General features: G+C 37.2%; 1 protein-coding gene across 1 annotated transcript in view; it reads left to right on the forward strand.

The window, feature by feature from the left end:
- SRP72 (signal recognition particle 72) overlaps window positions 1–22,218 on the forward strand; it is a 30,837-nt gene extending 8,619 nt beyond the window's left edge. The window contains 15 exon segments of the mRNA XM_047719379.1: window positions 1,109–1,140; window positions 1,994–2,118; window positions 2,212–2,269; window positions 5,863–5,994; window positions 7,021–7,149; window positions 8,354–8,426; window positions 8,636–8,700; window positions 10,091–10,186; window positions 11,221–11,324; window positions 11,461–11,538; window positions 12,500–12,637; window positions 16,752–16,789; window positions 20,031–20,119; window positions 20,121–20,191; window positions 20,814–22,218. Of these exon segments, the coding sequence (XP_047575335.1) occupies window positions 1,109–1,140; window positions 1,994–2,118; window positions 2,212–2,269; window positions 5,863–5,994; window positions 7,021–7,149; window positions 8,354–8,426; window positions 8,636–8,700; window positions 10,091–10,186; window positions 11,221–11,324; window positions 11,461–11,538; window positions 12,500–12,637; window positions 16,752–16,789; window positions 20,031–20,119; window positions 20,121–20,191; window positions 20,814–20,988 (1,403 nt within the window). The 3' untranslated portion in view covers window positions 20,989–22,218.
- The last annotated feature ends 260 nt before the right edge of the window (window positions 22,219–22,478 follow it).

Genomic DNA, 22,478 nt, shown 5'->3' on the forward strand with positions numbered 1-22,478 from the left:
TATAATTTCTTGGTTATACCCAGTATTGACAATGGTGTGGGAAAAAGACATTCTTATACATGGAAGTTTTGAGTGTTAAGGTAATACTGACTTTGCAGTGGGGAATTTGGTGATATGTGGAAGATCTTAAAATTTGCATACCCTTTGATCCAAGGATTTCATTTGAAGGAATAATTAGATTAATTAATAATTAACAGTAATTAGGTAAATGAAATTTATTGTAAGGAAATAATTAGATAAATTCATATATGTATTTGTATGAATGCTAATTGAAGGGATGGTCATAAGAAAAAAATTAGAAACGTCATGAGTTTTGTCCTGTAAGAGGACTGGCTAAGTTTTACCATGACCACAGAATAGACTATTGTGCAGTCATTTAAAATAAAAATGTAGATCTAGGGGTACCTGGGTGGCTCAGTCCATTAAGGGTCCTACTCTGGTTTTTGGCTCAGATCATGATCTCATGGGTCCTGGGATCTAGCTCCACATCAGGCTCCATGCCCAGCAGGGAGTCTGCTTCTCCCCTCCCTCCCTCCCTCCCTCCCTCCATCCCTCTCTCTCCCTGTCTCTAAAATAAATAAATAAATAAATAAATCTTTATTTTAAAAAATAATAATAATGTAGATATTTATTATAAAGATGTCCACAATATAATAAATGGGGAGGAGAGATTTCAAAATCGTATATGGAATATCACACTTTCATTTTAAAAGCAGCTGTGCCTTTGCATTTTAAAAATAGTAATGAAAATGCTAATAGTGGTTGTCTCTTGGTGGTGGGATTATTGTCTTTACTACATTTTTGTCATTGATTTTTTTGCGATGAACATTTGTTGCATTTATATTTTTTCAATGCCCTTAAATTTTTTTTTAACCTAGAGATTACAAATGAAAGAAAAATGCCAGAGAGCTAGAATAGTCCGGGACTGATCGTATTTATGTAATGTTTATTATTATTTATGTTGATGCTAGTAATAAATTACAAATTTGCTTGTTATTAAAATTATCTTGAAATCTTCTGCCTAAGAATTTAATTCTTACTCTTCAGAATGGTGAAAGGAATGAGAGTTACCCTGCAATATTAATTTTAAAATCATTTTTTCCTATAGATCTTTGCCGCCGTTCATTATCAGAAGACTCTGTAAGTATTCCACTGTTATTAAACCCAAATTTTACACTTCTGACTAATATAAACTTATAGGGCGCTTCATTGTAGTATTTATTGATTTGTTGGAATAGGTGGTGATTTATTAAATATAAATCATAGTAAAAAATCCTCTTGATCAATTATTTGATGGGAGTCTTAGGCTGGGAAATTACAATACCAGAATTTTTCATATGCCTTATACATTTTATTTTAAATTTATATTAATATAAATTCATTCTCTTGTTTTAGATGTAAGGCTCAGATCTTTGCATATGGGTCCTTTCATAGGAATCCCATGCATATTTCTTAAATGAACCACAAATAATCCAACAGTCATGATTTCTAGTTGTCTTTTTTTTTTTTTTAAGATTTTATTTACTTATTTGACAGACAGTCACAAGTAGGCAGAGAGAGAGGAGGAAGCAGGCTCCCTGCTGAGCAGAGAGCCTGATGTGGGGCTCGATCCCAGGACCCTGAGATCATGACCTGAACTGAAGGCAGAGGCCCAACCCGCTAAGCCACCCAGGCGCCCCAGATTTCCAGTTGTCTTAGAGACAGTCATGAAGTAGTTTCATTATAGAGTCCTTACAGTTGTTGGCCTTTTCACCAGTCTTTTATTGTTTTCTGGTGCTCACCTGTTTACACAATAATTTGCTTTTGAAATCACCTTTATCAAATTTCTAAATTTAAGCAAACTGATTATAAGGGAAGCTCTCTGAAGGGAAGCTCTCTGAAAATCATATGTTCTCTTTAAGATTGTGTACCTTTGAATGTTTGGAATACTTGGTAAATATGGAGATGGATTTGGAGAATTTACAGGGGGAAAAATGTTTCTTTTTCTCCTTAGGATGGGACTGAGGAAGACCCACAGGCAGAACTGGCCATCATTCATGGGCAGATGGCCTATATTCTGCAGCTGCAGGGTCGTACAGAGGAAGCGTTGCAACTTTACAATCAGATAATAAAACTAAAGTAAGTAAGTTATTAAAATGAAGTACCTTTTATAAGGGGATGAAGCCTCTTTTAAAAGTTTGTTTCTTTTTGACTGTTGCTTATTGTTCATAGGCCAACAGATGTGGGATTGCTAGCTGTGATTGCAAACAACATCATTACTATTAACAAGGTATGGCATATCCATGGCTTTCTTAAACTTATATTTTACATTGAAAACGTATTACCTGCTTCATCCTAGGTTAACTTCTTTTTTCTGTACACAGTCTGGTTGTAGCAAAATCACAATCACAGCTTAACTTTTATGATGATGATTCTGCAAGCTATATTCAGCTAATAAAACTTTTTTGCAGTTACAGTCTCTGGACAGTCTTACCCTTTTCCCAGTTTATAATAATGTGGAGAATCTATAGATTGAAAAATAAATTGTTTGGAGTTTTAAACTAAGCATGTGTGTACCTTATGTGTCATTTTCATCTAGTGAGTCTGAGGACAAATTTTCTATATATAATTTTTTTCTTCTGGTGGTTTTTATTTTGGGGAAAGGGAGACATTCCCACCCCAAAGCACATATAAAATAATACAAGTATGAATATAAATGATTCTAAAGACTACCGTACTAGTAAAATTAACCACCATTTAGAACATTGTTTTAATGGAAGAACATTTCAGAGTTGAAATTGAAGTCAGTAGAAAGTAAGTAACTTTTGGGGCACCTGGGTGGCTCACTGGGTTAAGCCTCTGCCTTTGGCTTAGGTCATGAACTCAGGGTCCTGGGATCAAGCCCCGCATCAGTGTCTCTGCTCATCAGGGAGCCTGCTTCCCCGTCTCTCTCTACCTGCCTCGATGCCTGCCTCTCTGCCTACTTGTGACCTCTCTTTCTGTCAAATAAATAAATAAATAAATCTTTTTAAAAAAAAGAAAAGTAACATTTGATTTCTTTTGATAAACTGTGATTTTTCAAGTGCTATCTTCTTATATTTTTAGGTGGCAGTACTTGCCTCCAATTTGTAGGAATATAATCTGAGGCTAAAAGGAGTTAAGTAATTTGTATAAGGTCACAGCCTGTTAGAGGTAGAACTTGGATTCAGATTCCAGTGTCTTGACTCCACAAAGTCCTTCATGGTACTTCCCTCCTCCAATAGCAGAAATTCAGACGGCTCCAGAGCTGAGATAATGGCATTAGAGAGAGTAGTAGTTAGAGCATGTTGCAGGCCTTTGGCATGGTTTAGGTTTTCAAAAATTGATTCTGGCATTTGAATCTTAGCAGCATTATATACTTGCCTGTGTGTGTGTGTGAATTATTTGAAATGCTGTGAGGATGAATTCATTTTACCTGCTATAATTACAGGAAGGAAAGATATCTTAATCTTGTTGTAAGTATATACCAAACTTTTAAAAAATATATATTTTTTAAAACTTCATTTGAGAGAGAGTGAGAGGGAGATCACAGAGAGAGAGGGAGAATCAGACTCAATGCTGAGCAGGGAGCCCTATGGGAGACTCGATCCTGGGACCTTGAGATTGTGACCTGAGCTGAAGGCAGATACTTAAAGACTGAGCCACCCAGGCACCCCATCTGTATTTTTTTTTTAAGATTTTAAAAAATTTATTTATTTGAGAGAGAGTGAGAGCAAGCAGATCACAGAGGGAGAGGGATATACGGCCCTAACATTCTTGAGTCAACAGACTTTTTATTCAAAATAGTGCTGAATTCAATAGATAATGCAGAAGAAATAATGAAAGTCAGTCTCAATCATTACATCATTTAAAAGTCTCATTCTGATATTGAAAAAAATTGTGCATGTTTAAATTTTTTACTTTTAACTACAGTATTGGTGAAAGAAAAGATCTCTGAGCTGGCAAATTTGTAGCTGACCCTTGATAAAGAGAGTTACGGTTTGAAAGTTAACCAACAGCATAAGCAAATGAACATACGGAGAAATACTTATGACTTAGGGGAAGAAAGTGAGAAAACAGAAGTTAAGAGGACACATACATGCTAGTTAAAATTTAAAAAAATTTTTTAAAATATTTTATTTATTTGGCAGAGATCACAAGTAGTCAGAGAGGCAGGCAGAGAGAGAGGAGGAAACAGGCTCCCTGCTGAGCAGGGATGCTGATGTGGGGCTTGATACCAGGACCCTGGGATCATGACCGGAGCTGAAGGCAGAGGCTTTTAACCCACTGAGCCACCCAGGCGCCCCCAAAATTTTTAAAATTTAGATTGAACGGTATGGTATAGAAGGCCTTGAAAATCAAATTTTTTAATAAGTACCATGATAGCAAAGTTTAAGAGAAGTCTGGCAGTGGTATGCATGATGAATTGAAGTATTAAAAGAGTACAGAGGAGAACCAACTAGAAATCTGGTTTCTTAATTGATTTATGTGTGGGGCAGCAGGGTGGCTCAGTCGGTTAACTGTCTACCTTTGGCTCGGGTCATGGTCTTGGGGTCCTGGAATCTAGTTCTTCGTTGGGCTCCCTGCTCAGCAGGGAGTCTGCTGCTCCCTCTCCCTCTGTCCTTCTTCCCAGCTTGTGCTTTCTCTCTCTCAAATAAATAAAATCTTAAAAAGAAATTGATATATATGAAAGTTTTTGCTGTACGTTAAAATAATTTTACAGTGGTTTGAAGCTTCAAACTCAGAATAAGTGGTATTTATTTTAGATTTCTTCTTTGTCTCCTTTTAGTCTTCAAACTAGTAGAAGACCTGGTTTGAAAAACATAGTTTATCACTTATTTGTGAATATATATATTTTTAAAGATTTTATTTATTTATTTGACACACAGAGAAATCACAAGTAGGCATAGAGGCAGGCGGGTGTGGGGGAAGCAGGCTCTCCGCAGAGCAGAGAGCCTGATGCAGGGCTTGATCCCAGGACCCTGAGATCATGACCTAAGCCAAAGGCAGAGGCTTTAACCCACTGAGCCACCCAGGCACCCCAACATTCTGTAATTATTTTTTTCTTTCTTTTTTTTTTTTTAAGATTTTATTTATTTGACAGAGATCAAAGTAGGCAGAGAGGCGAGCAGAGAGAGAGAGAGAGGGAGGAGGAAGCAGGCTCCCTGCCTAGCAGAGAGCCTCATGCAGGACTTGATCCCAGGCCCCTGAGATCATGACCTGAGCTGAAGGCAGAGGCTTAACCCATTGAGCCACCCAGGCAGCCCCTGACATTCTGTAATTCTTAACAGGACTTTTTAAAGGCAGATAATACTGTTTGTGCTGCACATAGAAGTTTGGGAATTTGAGCTTCTTTGAGCTACTGCCTAGGTAAGAAGGGCCTTAAGGAAAAGAAAAACAGTAGCTATGTTACATTAGCATTTTTTTTTTTTGGGGTGCTAAAAATGGTTTCAAAAGGGGTGTGAATCTATTTCTGAATTTTAATGATTTGCTTACATAATGACTGTTTCAAAGAGGAAAGAATTACTTTCCTCATTTGTCATATAAATTCTAAAGGGCATAGTTTGTAGATTGCAGCTTTCTTTGTACCTTTGTAGTCCTGATTTCCAATGTCAGATTTGTTCTGTCCACTTTTCTTCAAGAAGCTCAAAACAAGCAGTTAATAGTGGAAGGATAAATCAAAAGAAAACCAAGAACCCAAGACAGATTTTTTTAGGGATTTAAACAACCTAACCAGGTAGATGTATTATCTTCCAAGCTCTTTTGTGTATAAAATAACTAAATGGAAGAGGAGTAAAGCCTTGAAGTGTTAAAAGATTAAAGTCTGAGATTGCTGTTAATGGCAGATGAATTTTTCTTTGTCAGGACCAAAATGTCTTTGACTCCAAGAAGAAGGTGAAATTAACCAATGCAGAAGGAGTAGAGTTTAAGCTTTCTAAGAAACAGCTGCAAGCTATAGAATTTAACAAAGCTTTGCTTGCTATGTACACAAACCAGGTAAGTAACATCTCTCATTGCTCTAGCTAAACCTTTTCGAGTATGGCATATGAGGCATAATGGATGTAACAGTCCAATCTGTGTATAGTTTTTGTCTTACACCAGTGTATGTTTCAGAATGTCATATTTCATAGATTTTGTTAAACAAGTGATTTGCCCAGTTATTTGCAAAGGTCTGTAGCTACCTTTTAAGAGGAAGAGAGCACTTTTCACACTTGTAAGTGAGGTACTATTCTCATCTTATTTCTGATCTCTCTGAATTAAAGTAGAAATCATCAAAGATGTCAGCTGTGATTACAGGTTTAAGATCTGTCTTTCATTATAGTTTGTGCATAATTATTCAAGTTGCAAATGCTGAGGAGGTCAATTCTAATTCTAATACGGATTAATTCTAAAGATTTCATATTCTTCCATAGCAGAGGTTTTCAGTGGGAGAGTGAGAGGCAGTAACATTTTCATTACGTAGAACTGAGCCAGATTATTCTTGAATACTTTGACAAGAAATACCTATACATTTTGTTGCTTTAAGCAAAGGGTGATAATTGTATTTTCTTTTTTTAAACAAAACTCTGGAATTTAAGCATCCAAATTAATATTTAGAACTAGTCCTTTCTTGGATGCATGGGTGGCTCATTGGGTTACACATCCAGCTCTTGATTTTGGCTCAGCCCATGATCTCAGGGTTGTGAGACCAAGCCCTTGTTGGGTGTCTGGATCTAAGCTGGGCATGGAACCTGTTTGAGATTCTCTCTTTCTCCTTCTGCCCACAACCCCCACCCAAAGAACTAGTCCTTTCCTAAATCCTTTTGCAACTCATAGCTTAAATTCAATAAATGGAAATCTTCTTACAGGAAAAAATTGAGAATAGACACTATAAACCACTTCTTTATCCTAGATAGTTCTTCACTATTGTCTTTCAGCTGAGCTCCTGTCCCTTCCACCCCCATCGCTCCTTTTCTTTTTGGTCACTTAATGTTTAATTTCATTAACCAGCTTATTTTTTGGGGGGAAAATGCTGTTTTTTAGGCAGAACAGTGCCGCAAAATATCTGCCAGTTTACAGTCCCAAAGTCCTGAGCATCTCCTGCCTGTATTAATCCAAGCTGCCCAGCTCTGCCGTGAAAAGCAACATGCAAAAGCAATAGAGCTGCTTCAGGTAAAGGAATTATTTTAATTTTTAATGAGGTGTCATGTAGTTGCATCGTTGTTTCATTTTCATTATAGTAGCCTGCAAACTTGCAAATGAAGTGGGAAAACTAGTAGGTAACATACCACTAGACAAATTCCGGAGTGTCACTGTAGTGAATTCTTGAGCTACAGCTTTGTTTATGTACATTTTATGTTTTATGTTTTACGTACATTTTATGTACATTAATATACATTTTGGGACACCGGGGTGCCTCAGTTGGTTGAGTGTTGGACTCTTGATCTCAGCTCAGGTCTTGATCTCAGGGTGGGTAAATTCGGGCCCTGTGCTGGGGGCTTCACGTTGGGCTGGGAGCCTACTTTAAAAAAATTTTTAAAAAACATTTGCATTAGTGGATGTTTACCATAAACCTGAAGAATGGTTTTCATTTGAAGATCAATTTAGCATGAGTTAAAGGTTTGTTTTAGGTTTATGATGCCAGAGTATGCTTAACCTCTTTTTTCCAGTAATGTATTTTCCAATGAGTCCCAGTCCAAAACGTCAAACAATACAGAGATACTAACTTGGTTTTCATCATTCTAAATCAGCTGTTAGATTACATGTTTGAAATTCCTGAGGGTTCAGTATCCTTGAAAGTTGAACAGGGTAAAATTAGGACCATCCTGAAGGGCAAAATTACCTAGCAGGTATCCTCAGTAAGGAGGCAGCATCTATTTGAGTATCTTATTTAAACAAACAAAACTATGTAGTAATCTTATTATTTCTCTATTAGTGATTTCCTGGAACTTGGTATTATTACACTTTCAGAGCATAATTTTAAAACAAAATTTTTCAAATTTTGTTTCAAAATTTTCCCAGAATTACAATTTTGACCTGAAACCAGACTTTAATATTTTAAAGCTGGATTTTAGGGGCATCTGGGTGGCTCAGTCAGTTGGGCCTCAGCCTTCGGCTCATGTCCTGGTCTCAGGGTCCTGGGATTGAGCCCCGCATCTGGCCCTCTGCTGAGTGGGGAGCCTGCTTCCCCTTCTCTCTCTGCCTGCCTCTGCCTACTTGTGATCTCTCTCAGCGTCAAATAAATAAACAAGATCTTTAAAAAAAAAAAAAAAACAAAACTGGATTTTAAGTTCTGTGTAGAAGTGACAATTGAACTGTGTGTTGTTAGTTGTGTAAATTGTGGTTTTTTTTTTTTCTCCAACTAAAAATGTTTTAGGAGTTTTCAGATCAGCATCCAGAAAATGCAGCTGAAATTAAGCTGACCATGGCACAGCTGAAAATTTCCCAAGGTATTAATAATTATTTCATCATTATTAAAATATTTTAATGGAAACATGGTTGAATTGTTTCTGAAGTAGTTGTGAACTATGTGGTTTTAAAAATTTGGCAAAAAAATTTTTTTTTGAGATTCTACAAAATAGGACTTAAATTTGTTGTTGTTTTTAATAATAAGCTTACTTTGGTATGATAATGATGATGATGTTTTTAATTTCTTAAGGTAATATATCCAAAGCATGTCTAATATTGAGAAGCATAGAAGAGTTAAAGCATAAACCAGGCATGGTGAGTTTATAACTAAAATAAGACCATAAAAGCAGTGGAATTATATAGTCTATTGGTATGTTTGATGTTTCTTTGTATTTAGTTTCTGTTTATTCATAATGTAGGAGTAGTAGTGAAAATAAGTTACTTATCTGGTCTGCATTTAATGTCATTTTGTGTTCTGCTTTGGGTTAGTTTATTATTCAGGTAAATATGCCAGGCACTATTTAAGCCTTATATTATCACTAAAAGCCAAGCTTAAACAACCTAAGACCCATATAGGGAATTTCTTAGCCTAAATTATTTTATCATGTCTTCAATGTGATATTTTGAGTTAAAAAATTAAGTGATAGTGGCTAATAAATGTAGTTTTTAGTTCTGTGTTGATTCAGTCATCACAGATTGAAATCACCAATATAGCTATGAAAGCATCTGTTTCAAAATAGAGTCTAACGCTTTTGGTGGTGGTATGTATATATATTGATTAGGGACATTTATTCATGTCTGTATCCTCTAATACAGCTCGTTTACAGTTGGCACTCAGTAAATATATAATACTATTATGATAATGCTTTCTCCTTTGAAGATTAACATTTTCAAGGCTGGACTACAATTATTCTATATTAGAATCAAATACAAATTCCTAAAATTTCATATCTTGCCTTCTGTTACCTTTCAAGAAATTTGTCCATTTTCATCATTGTGGAACTTACTGGCATAAAAGTTGTTCAGGTATTTCCTATTTATCCCTTTAATATCTGAAGACCCTCTCTCATTCCTGGTACTGGTTGTTCGGGTCTTCTTTTTTGTTTTCTGATCAATTTAGCCAGAGGTTCATCAGTTTTAATGATTTTCTCAACGATCCATCTTCTTGTTTCTGTTTCCTTTCTGTCCTCATCTCATGTTGCTCCTCTTACTCTCACTCTACTCTAGCCACATGGGTCTCCTTGCTGTCCCTCCAACACACCAAGGCAAGCTTTTCACTGGCCTTTTGTAGCTCAGGCCAGATAGAACTTATCATGGAAATTTAGCCACACTGGTGTGTACCTCACTGATCACACATTGGATGTCCCAGTAGTATTTTATTATATAAACTAATTTTCTAAGCACTTATTCTCAACTGTTACACTTACCTTGCTATGCACTAGTAACAAAGTGTGAACTGGCACTGGTTTAAGAGGAAAGTTATATTTTATAGATAACTACCTTTGTATTTAGGAACCATGGTTGTATATGGTATTTCTAGTTATTATGGCCTAGAAAGATAATAATTTTTATGATGAATTTGGTACAGGCAAAGAGCCTAACAACTTTTATTTGCTATTTTTTCCTAATTTTTTCATTCTCAAAAAGCTTATTCTGGGAGAGAAGGGGAAATTTTATTCATTAATTTATACTTTTGTCTGGGTAGGTATCTGCATTAGTGACTATGTACAGCCACGAGGAGGATATCGATAGTGCCATTGAAGTCTTCACGCAAGCTATCCAGTGGTATCAAAATCATCAGGTAAGTAAATTGTTTTGAGGGCATGTCTCTATCTAAAAATAAAAAGCTGTAGGAGTGAGCTCAAGTTACGAGAATTGAAATAGTCCAAATCACTATACTGTTAGATTGTCAAATTAATTTTTTTTAAGTATACCAGATCCAAATAAAGCTATTAGAAATAAGAGTTATTTCAAAATGAAAAAAAAAATGCTCAGTTACTGTTTTGAAGTCCTTTCTGGTTCGTTATGTGTATTTGTGTATAATCTCAAACAATAATACATGAGCACATATGGGAGTGCTCATCTTTAGTGGCTAGAGAGCTTGTGGATGGTAGTAAGTGGTGGAACATCAATATGTGCAATTATTGTATCTCATGGGGCACCTGGGTGGCTCAGTCATTAAGCGTCTCCCTTAGGCTCAGGTCCTGATCCCAGGGTCCTGAGATTGAGCCCCACATCTGGCTTCATGCTCAGCGGGGAGCCTGCTTCTCCCTCTCCTTCTGCCTGCCATTCTGCCTTCTTATGCTCTCTTTTGATCTCTCTGTCAAATAAATAAAATCTTTTAAAAAAAGAAAAAATAATTGTATCTCATGTTTACATGGAACAGGAACATCTTCATTTTTTCCAGTATGAGTCTCTGCATAGGCAGTATCCAACTTACAAATACACACGCACACAGGTGGCATTTATACTATTGGCACTATTGACAGTAGAGGGATAGCAGTGTTCTGGGAAATACTGCATTAATGCTTGAGAACTGTGGTGACATATCTTTAAGATTTGATTATAAGGAAATATTTCTAGTTGTGGACAATCTAAAACAAAATAGGCTGTGATCCAAATTCATACACTGAAAAATTGGCCATCACTTGTATAATTTGTCTACCTCCCTCCCTGTATGTTTTTGTGATTTTGTTGTTGTTGTTTAGTTCATTCAATAAAACTTTGAGGAATTTAATAGATAGGTCCATCTTAAGGGTCTAATGAATATAGTAACTTCACGCGCTTGGTAGATATCTAAGTTAAAATTTTTTCCTTTTTTTATTGAACCTTTAGCCCAAATCTTCTGCTCATTTTTCCTTGATAAGAGAAGCTGCAAACTTCAAACTCAAATATGGGCGGAAGAAAGAGGCAATTAGTGACCTAGAACAGCTATGGAAGTAAGTTCTGAAAGCTGAAGATGTAAAAATACAAATTTTATTGCTGTTATTTGATACAAGGAGGTTATTTTGCTTGTTTATTTTTTCCAGGTTCATAAACTGTTCACTAACTTTCTTTCTTTTTTTTTTTTTTTAGACAAAATCCGAAAGATATTCACACCCTGGCACAGCTTATTTCTGCTTACTCACTTGTAGATCCTGAGAAGGCAAAAGCGTATCCTTTTGAGCTTTTTATTATTCCAGACAGTTCCCAAGTGGCATGCTAGATCCCTTCCAATACCTATTGCGACCGTGGCTTTTTCTGTTGTAAATTTCAGCAAACAAACGGAGCACTCTTCTAACTAGTAAGAGCAAAAATGAGAATTTATTGATCAACATGACTGAAAAATACAGTAATAGATCCAACTTGGGGTACAATTTGATCCAGAAGCAAAAATGAAGTCAAGATGCAGTTTATATCTCTTCAGGTTCAAGTCCAGCCGCAAAAAAAAAAGAAAGAAAGAAAAAGCATATTTTATTTGGGTAGTTGTCAAAGATTCTGAAATGTCATTCTCATTGAACTGCCTTAAATCACATGCCTAACAGTTACTGAAGATAAGAGATTCAGTGCCCTGATTGGCTGAGTTTGGATCATAGTCTCATCAGGGTGTACTCCCAAACCCAAGGTGGAGTCATGGAAGTAGCCACAAGTCAGACCTTTGTAGCGAGCAAATCTATGTTTGGTAGTTGTTTTGGAATAGAGACTTTATTAAACCCCATCTTGAAGTACAGCACTGAGTTAATGAATAGATGTTTAGATCATGACTTATTTTTTCAGGGTATGTAATGTATAATTGAACTTATCAACTGATTTGTTATTTATTTTTTTAATTTTATTATTTGAGAGAGAGACAGCATGAGCGGAGGTGAGGGACATAGGGAGAAGCAGACTCCCTGCTGAGCAGGGAGCCAAATTAAGGGTTCAGTTCCATAACTTTGGGATCATGACCTGAACCAAAGGCAGATGCTTAATGGACTGAGCCACCCAGGCGCCCCTAATTTGTTATTCTATAGAAGATTTGAGGACACTTTTTTTTTCACTTTTGAGAAAGGATATTTTAAAAAAAAAGACTTTTTCTTTTGGCAGACATATATATGTGTATACATTGTGTTCCTGAACTCCTGTTTGATTCCAGCCTTAGTAAACACCTGCCCTCGTCAGATAGCATGTCTCTAAAAGTAGATGTGGAGGCTCTTGAAAATTCTCCTGGTGCTACTTACATTCGGAAAAAGGGTGGAAAAGTTGCCGGAGATAGTCAACCAAAGGAGCAAGGGTAATGTTTTTGTTGTAACCTTCACTAGTGTGGACTTTAAATTACTTTAGGAATGAAAAATGCATTCTCTGAAAATTCCTCGAGAATAAAGGTTAAGTCCCTCTTGTTTCTTTTTACCCTCTTTTTTGCTATGCCCAATTCTTAGTCCTCGTTCTGTTTATCACTTCCCCCCATCACACCCCAAAATGAACCTTTTGTATTGAGTGTATATCCTTCAGGATCTTCTTTGTGTTTACACACAAAGGTGATTTAGAAATATTTTCCTTGGATTTTTTAATTTATTTATCGTTTTTTTTACAGAAGGGGATTACATTGTAGTTACTGTTTTCCACCTTGCTTTCATTTACTAAGTTGTGGAGATTCCTCCATGTTCTTTTTTTCTTTTTTTAAGATTTTATTTATTTGCTTGAGAGAAAGAGAGCATGAGCAGGGGTGAGGGGCAGAGGAGAAGCAGGGAGCCCAAGGTGGGGCTCAGTCCTTGGACCTGAGATAATGACCTGAGCCCAAGTCAGACATTTAACTGAGCCACGCAGGTGTCCCTTCTCCATATTCTTAATATAGACATATTTCATTCTTTTTATGCATAGTATTCCATTAGCTGGTTGTCCCCTACTTTATCTGTAAATTTTTTATGTGTATTTAGCACATCATTTAGTAATTCTATACTCAGTTCAGATGAGGTTTATTTTGCTGATTTGGAGGAAAGATTAGCTAGCTTCATTAACTTTTAAAAAGTCAAATCTGATTATTCTCCCACTGGCCATCTCAGAAACAAAGTGAGGCCTATAGTGAAATGTTTAAGATTCCATGAATAGAGACTTGGGATGAATAGAGAATGGAAGAGATATAACCCTTCCCCAAATTTGTGGCTTTCATGGTTTTTCAGTTTTCTCCTTTTAAAAAAAAAAAAAAATTTTTTTTTTTTTTTTTTTAATTTATTGAGAGAGAGGGTGCTAGAGAGAGCACAAATGGTGGTGGGTGAGGCCAGAGTGTAAGGGAGAAGCAGACTACCTGCTGAGCAGCGAGCCTGATGTGGGGCTTGATCCCAGGACACTGAGATCTAACCCTAACCTGAGCTGAAGGCAGATGGTTAATGACAGCCACTCAGGCATCCCTGTTTTCTCTTTTTCTGAGTGCTGTTTGAAATGTAAATTTTTTCCTAACTTAAAAATACATCAGCAACACTATATGAGTAACTTCATTATGAACTCTGGTAAAAAAGCATTGTCATCCTCATAATAGATCAAAAAAAAAATTTTTTTTTAGATTTTATTTATTTATCAGAGAGAGGACTAGCAAGCACAAGCAGGGGTTGCTGCAGGCAGAGGGAGAAGCAGGCTTCCTGCTGAGTAAGGAGCCAGACTTGGTCCCACACCTCGGGATCACAACCCAAGGCGAAGGCAGATGCTTAAATAGTGAGCCACCCAGGCATCCCGCTCATAATTTTTAAAACTAAAATTAGGAACTGGAGTCTCAGAAATACTACCTTGTCCCAAATTCCATTTCATCATATGAGTCCCATCTCAAACTTTATAAAGAACCCCAAAATGAAAAATTCAAGCCAAATCTTAAGGGAATTTTCAAATAATGCCTATTTAAACATTTTCTTCCTCCCTCCTTCTCCCTCCCTCCCTCTCTCTCTCTCTCTCTCTTTCGTTCTTTCTCTCTCTCTCTTTCTCCCTCTCTCCCCCTCCCTCCCCCATCCATCCATGCTCAGGTGGTTGCCTAACTGACTGAGCCACCCGGTGCCCCCTATTTAATTTCAGTATTTATTTTTCCTCTTTCAAAGTTGAATAATTAGTAAGAATATAGTTCTTTTCTAGTCCTTTAATCCTCTCCTTTTCCTTAGACAATTATTAAGGCTTTTAAATTTCATCACGTTATTTTCATTAGGCATTATTAAAGGCTTTTATGCTAACTTTTCGATAAAAAAGTTTAGTTTTGTTTTTCTTTTTAAGATTTTATTTTATTTTTTTAAAAGATTTTATTTATTTATTTGATAGAGATCACAAGTATGCAGAGAGGCAGACAGAGAGAGAGAAGGGGAAGCAGGCTCCCTGCTGAGCAGAGAGTCCAATACGGGGCTCGATCCCAGGACCCTGGGATCATGACCTGAGCCGAAGGCAGAGGCTTAACCCACTGAGCCACCCAGGCGCCCCTAAGATTTTATTTTTTAAGTAATCTCTATATCCCACATGGGGCTTGAACTCACAACCCTGAGATCATGAGTTACGTGCTCTACTGATGGAGCCAGCCAGGTACCCCAAAGGTTTAGTTTCTTTTGAAGATACACTATGTTGTTGACAAAAAATAAGTTTATGGTCCTTGCCCTTCAAAGAACCTAAGTCTAGCAGAAGAAAATATTGCAGTAATTGCAATAAAGGTTTATGTTCTGTGATTGTGCAGGGCATAGAGGAGTACCCTGGGGTCGGGGGAGGAGATGGTATAGTCCTTCCTGGGGACGGTCGGGGGTTAGGAAATCACCTCATGGAAGAGATGATTGTGTTGACTCTTGAGGAGGATGAATTAGGCCAAGTGTGAGCAAAGGCAAATAACAAATGGCAGAGAACCTTTGGGAAATTGCAGGTATGGCTGGAGAGTGATTTGAGTGATTTGTAGAGAGACAGTTTAGAAGGCTGTTAGATAGTCTGGGTGAGAGATGAAGGTCTTTTTTTTAAAGTACAACACTGTGTGTTGAATTTCTTATTCTTCAGGATACCCTGAAAGAATTTCCACAATTGAATGGCTTGATTGAATGAATTCTGGGCAGAAATTGTTGCTGTCTCATCTTTTTAGTTCACTGTTTCATGGTTCCCATAGGCCATAGAGGCATATCACATATGATTATGTACAGAGATATTTTTATGTCTTCCTCTTACAGCTGTCAGAGTACTTAATTTTTCTGAAGTGGGTTTTTTTTTTTTTTTTTTTAATTTCTTGTGCTTCTTTCAGCACCCCTTCCGTTTTTGGTTTTGTTTCTTTTTTTTTTTTTTTTTTTTTTAGATTTTTATTTTATTTATTTATTTGACAGAGAGAGAGGGAGTGGGAGAGGGAGAAGCAGGCTTCCCGCCCAGCAGGGAGTCTGATGGGCTCCATCCCATGACATCATGACCTGAGCCTAAGGCAGACGCCTAATCACTGAGCCACCCAGGCGCCTCCCCCTTTCTTAAGTGTACCTAATAAAGACTTTTTTTTTTTTAAGATTTTATTTATTTGACAGAGATCACAAGTAGGCAGAGAGAGAGTCCGGGGAGGGAAGCAGGCTTCCTGCTCGATCCCAGGACTCTGGGATCATGACTTGAGCCGAAGGCAGAGGCTCTAACTCACTGAGCCACCCAGGCGCTCCCCTAATAAAGATTTTTAAAGATTCAGCAAACTCACCAGGTTTAAGATTTGGAAGATAAAAACAGAAAGTAAAAGCTTCTTCCCATCCCTGTGTGCTCTCCTCTCTCCAAGATCACAACCAATGTTACTTGTCTTACATACCCTCCCAGGGGTAGTCTCTGCATGTATGATACCATACATGTTCTTTTGCCTAAGAGTTTAGTTATTTGTTCTCTAGTTTTGCCAAACATGTAACTTAAAGTAGTGTTATAGATTTTCATGTTTATGCAGATTTCTTCTCTTTTTGTATAGACTTAATGTATGGCAGTATAAATGATACCTGTTTTCTGAAAACCTTGCTAATCCTCTATTTAAAACCATTTTCCAAAAACTACAGTGTGTGAAGCTTGATTAAACTCAACCAGTATTGGGGTGTCTGAGTGGCTTAGTTGTTAAGCGTCTGCCTTCCGCTCAGGTGATAACCTCAGTGTCCTGGGATCGAGCCCCGTATCGGGCTCCCTGCTCAATGGGAAGCCTGCTTTTCCCTCTCCCACTCCCCCTGCTTGTGCTCCCTCTCTCGCTGTCTCTGTCTCTGTCAAATAAATAAAATCCTTTTATAAATAAATAAAATAAACTTAACCGGTGTTAATATCCCAGCTAGCTAATTTTTGGTGAGACAGCCAAATCTTAAATGCCTAAGGATAAAGTACCCACTCACTCTTCTGCACATGTTTAATGCTGTGTAATTATTTTATCACGACAATGGTAATGATTTTTCTTCTCTTTGTAGACAGGGAGATTTGAAAAAGAAGAAGAAAAAAAAGAAGGGTAAGGATTTTTTCTTTTTTATCTTTAGCTTTTACAGGATAAAAGCTTGAGTTTAGCCCAGTATAAAAGTCTTCGGACAAAAATACCGTTCTCTCTACTGTCTTTGAACAGTGATGCTTATCTTGACTATAGCTAATATTTAATTTTTTAAAAAAACTACAGCTCTAGAGAGTTTGATTGCCTGAATTCAGATTGTTGCTGTAGTTAACATTGCTCTTTTGTTGTGACTAAACAAATTACTTAACGTACCTGCCCGAATTTTTCATCTATAAAATGGAATGTGACAATTTTATACCTCATGGGATTAAATGAGATACCACATGTAAAGATCTCAGAATGATGCCTTGTACATAGTAAGCCCTTTATTCTTTAGGCTGCTTTCAGCTACAAACTGAACTCCATCAGACTGGCTATTTATGAAAATGGCTATGTATAGGAAAGCTTTACTGATCTGGAAGTTGTATCTCTTTATTTGTCTGTGTACAAAACTGAATCCCATTAGAGTCATATGTTTGTTAGCAACAGTCGGGGCTTGTTGTTTTTTGTTTGTTTGTTTGTTTTTAAAGATTTATTTTAAAGAGTACATACGGGGGTGGGGGAGGGCAGGGGCAGAGGGCGAGGGAAAGAGAGTCCCAGGCAGACTCCATGCTGAGTGTGGAGCGCAACACAAGGCTCAGTCTCATGACCCTAAGATCGAAACCAAAAGTTGGATGCTCAACTGACTGCGCCACCCAGGCACCCCCAGGGCTTGTCACTTATATCCAGCAGTTCAGAGAGGGCCTTTCTGCAGTTGTGATGTCTTTCTGATTAATCTCATGGGCCAACATAGGTCAGTGTCCAAGCCTGAACCATTAACCAGGGGAATGACATGCATTGATTGGTTTAGGCTGTGTTTTTAATTCCTGGCAAGAGTAGGTAGAATTATTATGTTTGGCTTCAACTAGTCAGAAGTTATCCCTGGAGCCATCTACCTGTTCCTGAGTCTGGGAAATCTCTGCTATAAATCAGATTCATTCTGTCTGTCTTTCCTTCTTTCCTTCTTTCTTTAGTTTATTTTTAGTTAGGCTCCATGCCCAATATGGGACTCGAACACAACAAACCTGAGATTGAGTCAAATTCTAAGTATTTGTTTTATGTATTAGTAATATTGCAAGGGAACAACTGATAATTACAGGTAGTAATAACCTGCAGTTTTACTTTTTTTTCTATTTTTTATGGTTTCCAGATGGGTATTTTTTAAAACTTAAAAGCGATATATGCTCATTCTAAAAACAAATAAACAAATAAAACTTCAAATAAAACTTCATTATACAATGGCAATAAAGCGGGGCACCTGGGTGGCTCAATGGTTAAGCCTCTGCCTTTGGCCCGGGTCATGATCTCAGGGTCCTGGGATTGAGCCCCATATCGGGCTGTCTGCTCAGCAGGGAGCCTGCTTCCCCCTCTCTCTACCTGCCTCTCTGCCTACTTGTGATCTCGCTCTCTGTCAAATAAATAAATAAAATCTTAAAAACAAACAAACAATGGCAATAAAGCATGGAAAATTCCCCCAAAATTCATACTCCCAGAGATAATTACAATTTAACTTTTTTGTATATAGAAACATATATTATTATACATTTACATGCTCAGTCAATAAAAATTTTTACAAAATTGATATGAACAATGTCATCAGGATAATTTGTTTTAATCTTCTACTTTAGAGTGTATTGTGCAGACATTTCTCCAAATTATTAAATGTAAATGTACTTTTTAACCCATAGCTATAGCTTCTAATTTTTTTTTTTTTTTTTAAGATTTTTTATTTGTTGGGGACAGGGAAGGTGAGAGAGAACATGTGCAAGCAGTGGGAGCAGCAGGCAGAGGGAGAAGCAAGATCCCATCTGAGCCAGGAGCCTGATGTGGGATTCAGTCCTAGGACCCTGGGATAGTGACCTGAGCCGAAGGCAGATGTTTAACCAACTGAGCCACCCAGGTGTCCCCATAGCTATAGCTTCTTTGAGTATGGGCATATGGGCATACTGTAGTTTATTTAATAATTCTCCTATTGATAGACAATTTATTTTAAGATTTTATTTATTTATTTGACAGAGAGAGACAGTGAGAGAGGGAACACAAGCAGGGGGAGTGGGAGAGGGAGAAGCAGGCTCCCTGCTGAGCAAGGATCCAGAGATGGAACTCGATCCCAGGACCCTGAAATAATGACCTGAGCCAAAGGTAGATGCTTAACAACTGAGCCACCCAGGTGCCCCAAGTTAGTTTACTATTTTAAAGAATACCATAGAGAATATTCCTTTTTTTAGATTTATTTATTTTAGAGAGAGTGCAAGCGGGGGTGGAGGGCAGAGAGAAAAGGAGACTCCCCACTCTGCGTGGAGCCCAACAGGTTCAGTCCCACGATCCTGAGATCATGACCTGAGCCAACATCAAGAGTTGGATGCTCAACCGACTGAGTCACCAAGGTGCCCCCATATTCTTGCACATAACTTTGTGTCTAATGGGTAGCTGCAGGATAAATTTCTAGAAGTATAAATTTTGACTAGTACTGCCAAATTAAATGTCTCTACAAAGGCTATAACCGTTGTACACTTCTGCCGTAGTGTTTGAGTATTTTTTACTGTCTCTCAACACTGGTATGTTACTGCCTTTTATATTTGTTAGTTTGATAGAATTTTGCTATCTTTTCATTTATATTAGTGCGGTAGTATTTTTTCACATGATTACGGATTTTAGTTTCTCCTGGCCTTACCCAAATTATAGGCAGTGCCCATTTTTCTTTGCATGATTTATCTATTGATTATTAAGACCTCTTTCTGTATTAAGAATGTCGGTCCACTCTCTATATAATGCAAATTTTTTTGTTATTTCTGTTAAAAATGTATCTCTTACCAAATGAATTAAATATTTTTATATAGAGGCACTTGTCTGGCTCAGTCAGAACTCTTGATATTAGGGTTGTGAGTTTGGGCCTCACATTAGGTATAGAAATTATTTAAAAAATAAATGAAACTTTAAAAAAATATTTTTTAATAGATACATATGTAAAGTCCTTTCTTTGATGGAAATTTGTGTCATGCTTAATAAGGTCTTTTCCCTGGCTAGATTATACAAATAAAACTTTTTCTCAGATGAACTTATTTCAGTTTTAATGTTATTTATTCCCAGGCCTGGACACATTCTTTAAGCAACCAACTTGAAAACCTTGTGGACATACCTTATTTCTTTATCACTTATTACACAGGAAAATTGCCTAAGAATTATGACCCAAAGGTGACCCCAGACCCAGAAAGATGGCTACCAATGCGAGAACGTTCTTACTACCGGGGAAGAAAAGAAGGGTAAAAAGAAGGATCAGATTGGAAAAGGGACCCAGGGAGCAACTGCAGGAGCTTCATCTGAACTGTAAGTCATTGCTCCTCAGAAATCACTCAGAGCATAGGTTGATTCTTTCTCAGATGGACTCAGTATCATTAGTAAGAATTTTTAAGATATATTTTAAGTATAAGGAACACAGTTATCTTTAATAAGTGTTTTGCCAGTACGCATATGTAAAGGAAAGAAAAGGTGGTGTTTCTGGTTTGATTATATAGTAAATATAGGATTATAGAATTGTATCATAAATGTTAGGATTCCAGTATCTTCAAAGGAAGCTTAATTCACTGAGTCCTTCACACTAATTGAGTATAAAGAACAACAAGATAATATAAATAGAGGACTAGAAATTTAAATTTGTTACTAAACAAGTTATTCTTACATTGCAAGGTTATGAGTCCTTTAAATGTTTTTCTTTTTTCCTATGCTTTCTAAAAATTGGCATGAACCATATATTACTTTAACTATAAAGCAGTAAATATTGTATTCCAAGAAAAATGGATAGGAAGTTGGGGAGCCCTCTTTAAAATAAGTAGAATATGTGTGGGGAGGTAGTTAGGAGTAGAAAGTAAAATCCCATACATACGTTTTATAGTCCTTTCCTTTGTTGAATATATGAATGACCAGCACTCTCCTGATCTGATGATTTCAGGGATGCCAGTAAAACTGTGAGCAGCCCACCAACCTCCCCAAGACCTGGCAGCGCAGCAACAGCATCAGCAGCTACAAGTAATATCATAACCCCAAGACACCAGAAACCTGCAGGGGCTCCGGCAACAAAAAAGAAACGCACAGAAAAAGAAGAAAGTGGAAAAGGTGGCTGGTGATGAGAACATTCTTTGCAGGCTATTTTAGTCTCACTGACACTAGGAACATAATAAAGGTAACACAGCAAGAAGCACAGAGCTACTCCCTCTCCCATCCCCACATTTTCATGAAATGATTTTCTTGTGTATCACACAGGAAAATATCTTGCACAAACTCTGCCTAGTCAGACGTGGCCTACTTGTACCACCTAGCTTTGCACAGATGATAAGGACTCAAAGTAATTGGGCATTTTCCTACCTTGATCTCTGTTGCATTTTTTCTCTTTGTGCGCTGTGATCTGGTGTTTTTTTAGTTTCACAAACAAGGCATGTTATCCAGAGTTTCCTAGGATTTAAACAGAAGCTACTTCTGTTTCAACTGGAGCCTGAAGATACTTTTTCCTATCAAATCCCACTTTAAATTATGTCTTAGGAGGCCTTAGGAGACTGAAAGTGGAATCTTCTGAGCATTCCAAGTATCTGCTTAGAAATATCATGTGATAAAAAGGGACCTTACTAATACACTGGTGTTCTTCACTTCATTACATGAATGACAACCAAAAAACTGAAGTAAATGTCTTGATCAGTTTTAACCATATATTCTCTGTTATGTGATCCTGGAGTATGGGAAACAATATATACATACTAAATACATAGTAATGAAATGTGTGTGTATGTTCATATACACACACGTATATAAATTAGGACTCCTTTGCACCCCGTATTGTTTTCAGATTATGATGACATTATGCTGACATTAGCCCCATTAAAGAACTCAAGGAAAATGTATCAGCGTTGCAGGAAGTTGACCCCTAAGACCCAGCGTTCTGAGGTTAGATAGGTTGGAGTGTCTCAGATAGAGAGATTTAATGGCCCTGTTAGGAGCATGAACAGTGACTTCTAGGTAGAGAGGAAATCCTCCAGAGTTCCAATGGGCAACCTAACAGAACTTTTTGGCCCAGTTAATAGATACTAAAATGATTTGCCTTTGTCATTTGGGGTACAACTATTCATTACCCTTCTCAAAGTAATGAAGTATTGTACAGTCAGTGTGGTGTCAGTGTTTCTCTGGTCTTCCTTGCTTACAAGCCACTTTCCCACTGAACAGCTGTGAGACAGGCACACTGGGATGCCACCCTTGTTAGTATTCATTTTGTGCTGCCCAAGATAGCATTGAATTTAGACTTTGAGTATTTCCTTGTGATATTACTTCATCCTTGTTAATAAAGTGCTGCTGTGTTTGACTCTGAACATATCTATTGAACTTCTTCAAAGGTTTAAAGGTTAAAAGGCTTTCCTCCATTACAAGAGTAAGAAATGTGGTGCTGCCTAATCAGAATCTGCAGTAACATCTAAACAAGAGACCCTCTTACATATGAATGACTTATCCTGACATAATACTTTTTGAGCTTAAAGAATATTTTGGTAAGAGTGATGACTTATTCCTTCTGAATATATACCCCATTACAGGGGTAATTGTTTGTAAGCTGTTATTTAGGATTCCATTAAAT

The sequence above is a fragment of the Lutra lutra genome, chromosome 2, assembly GCF_902655055.1.
Source record: "Lutra lutra chromosome 2, mLutLut1.2, whole genome shotgun sequence".
NCBI classification, from domain to species: Eukaryota; Metazoa; Chordata; class Mammalia; order Carnivora; family Mustelidae; genus Lutra; species Lutra lutra.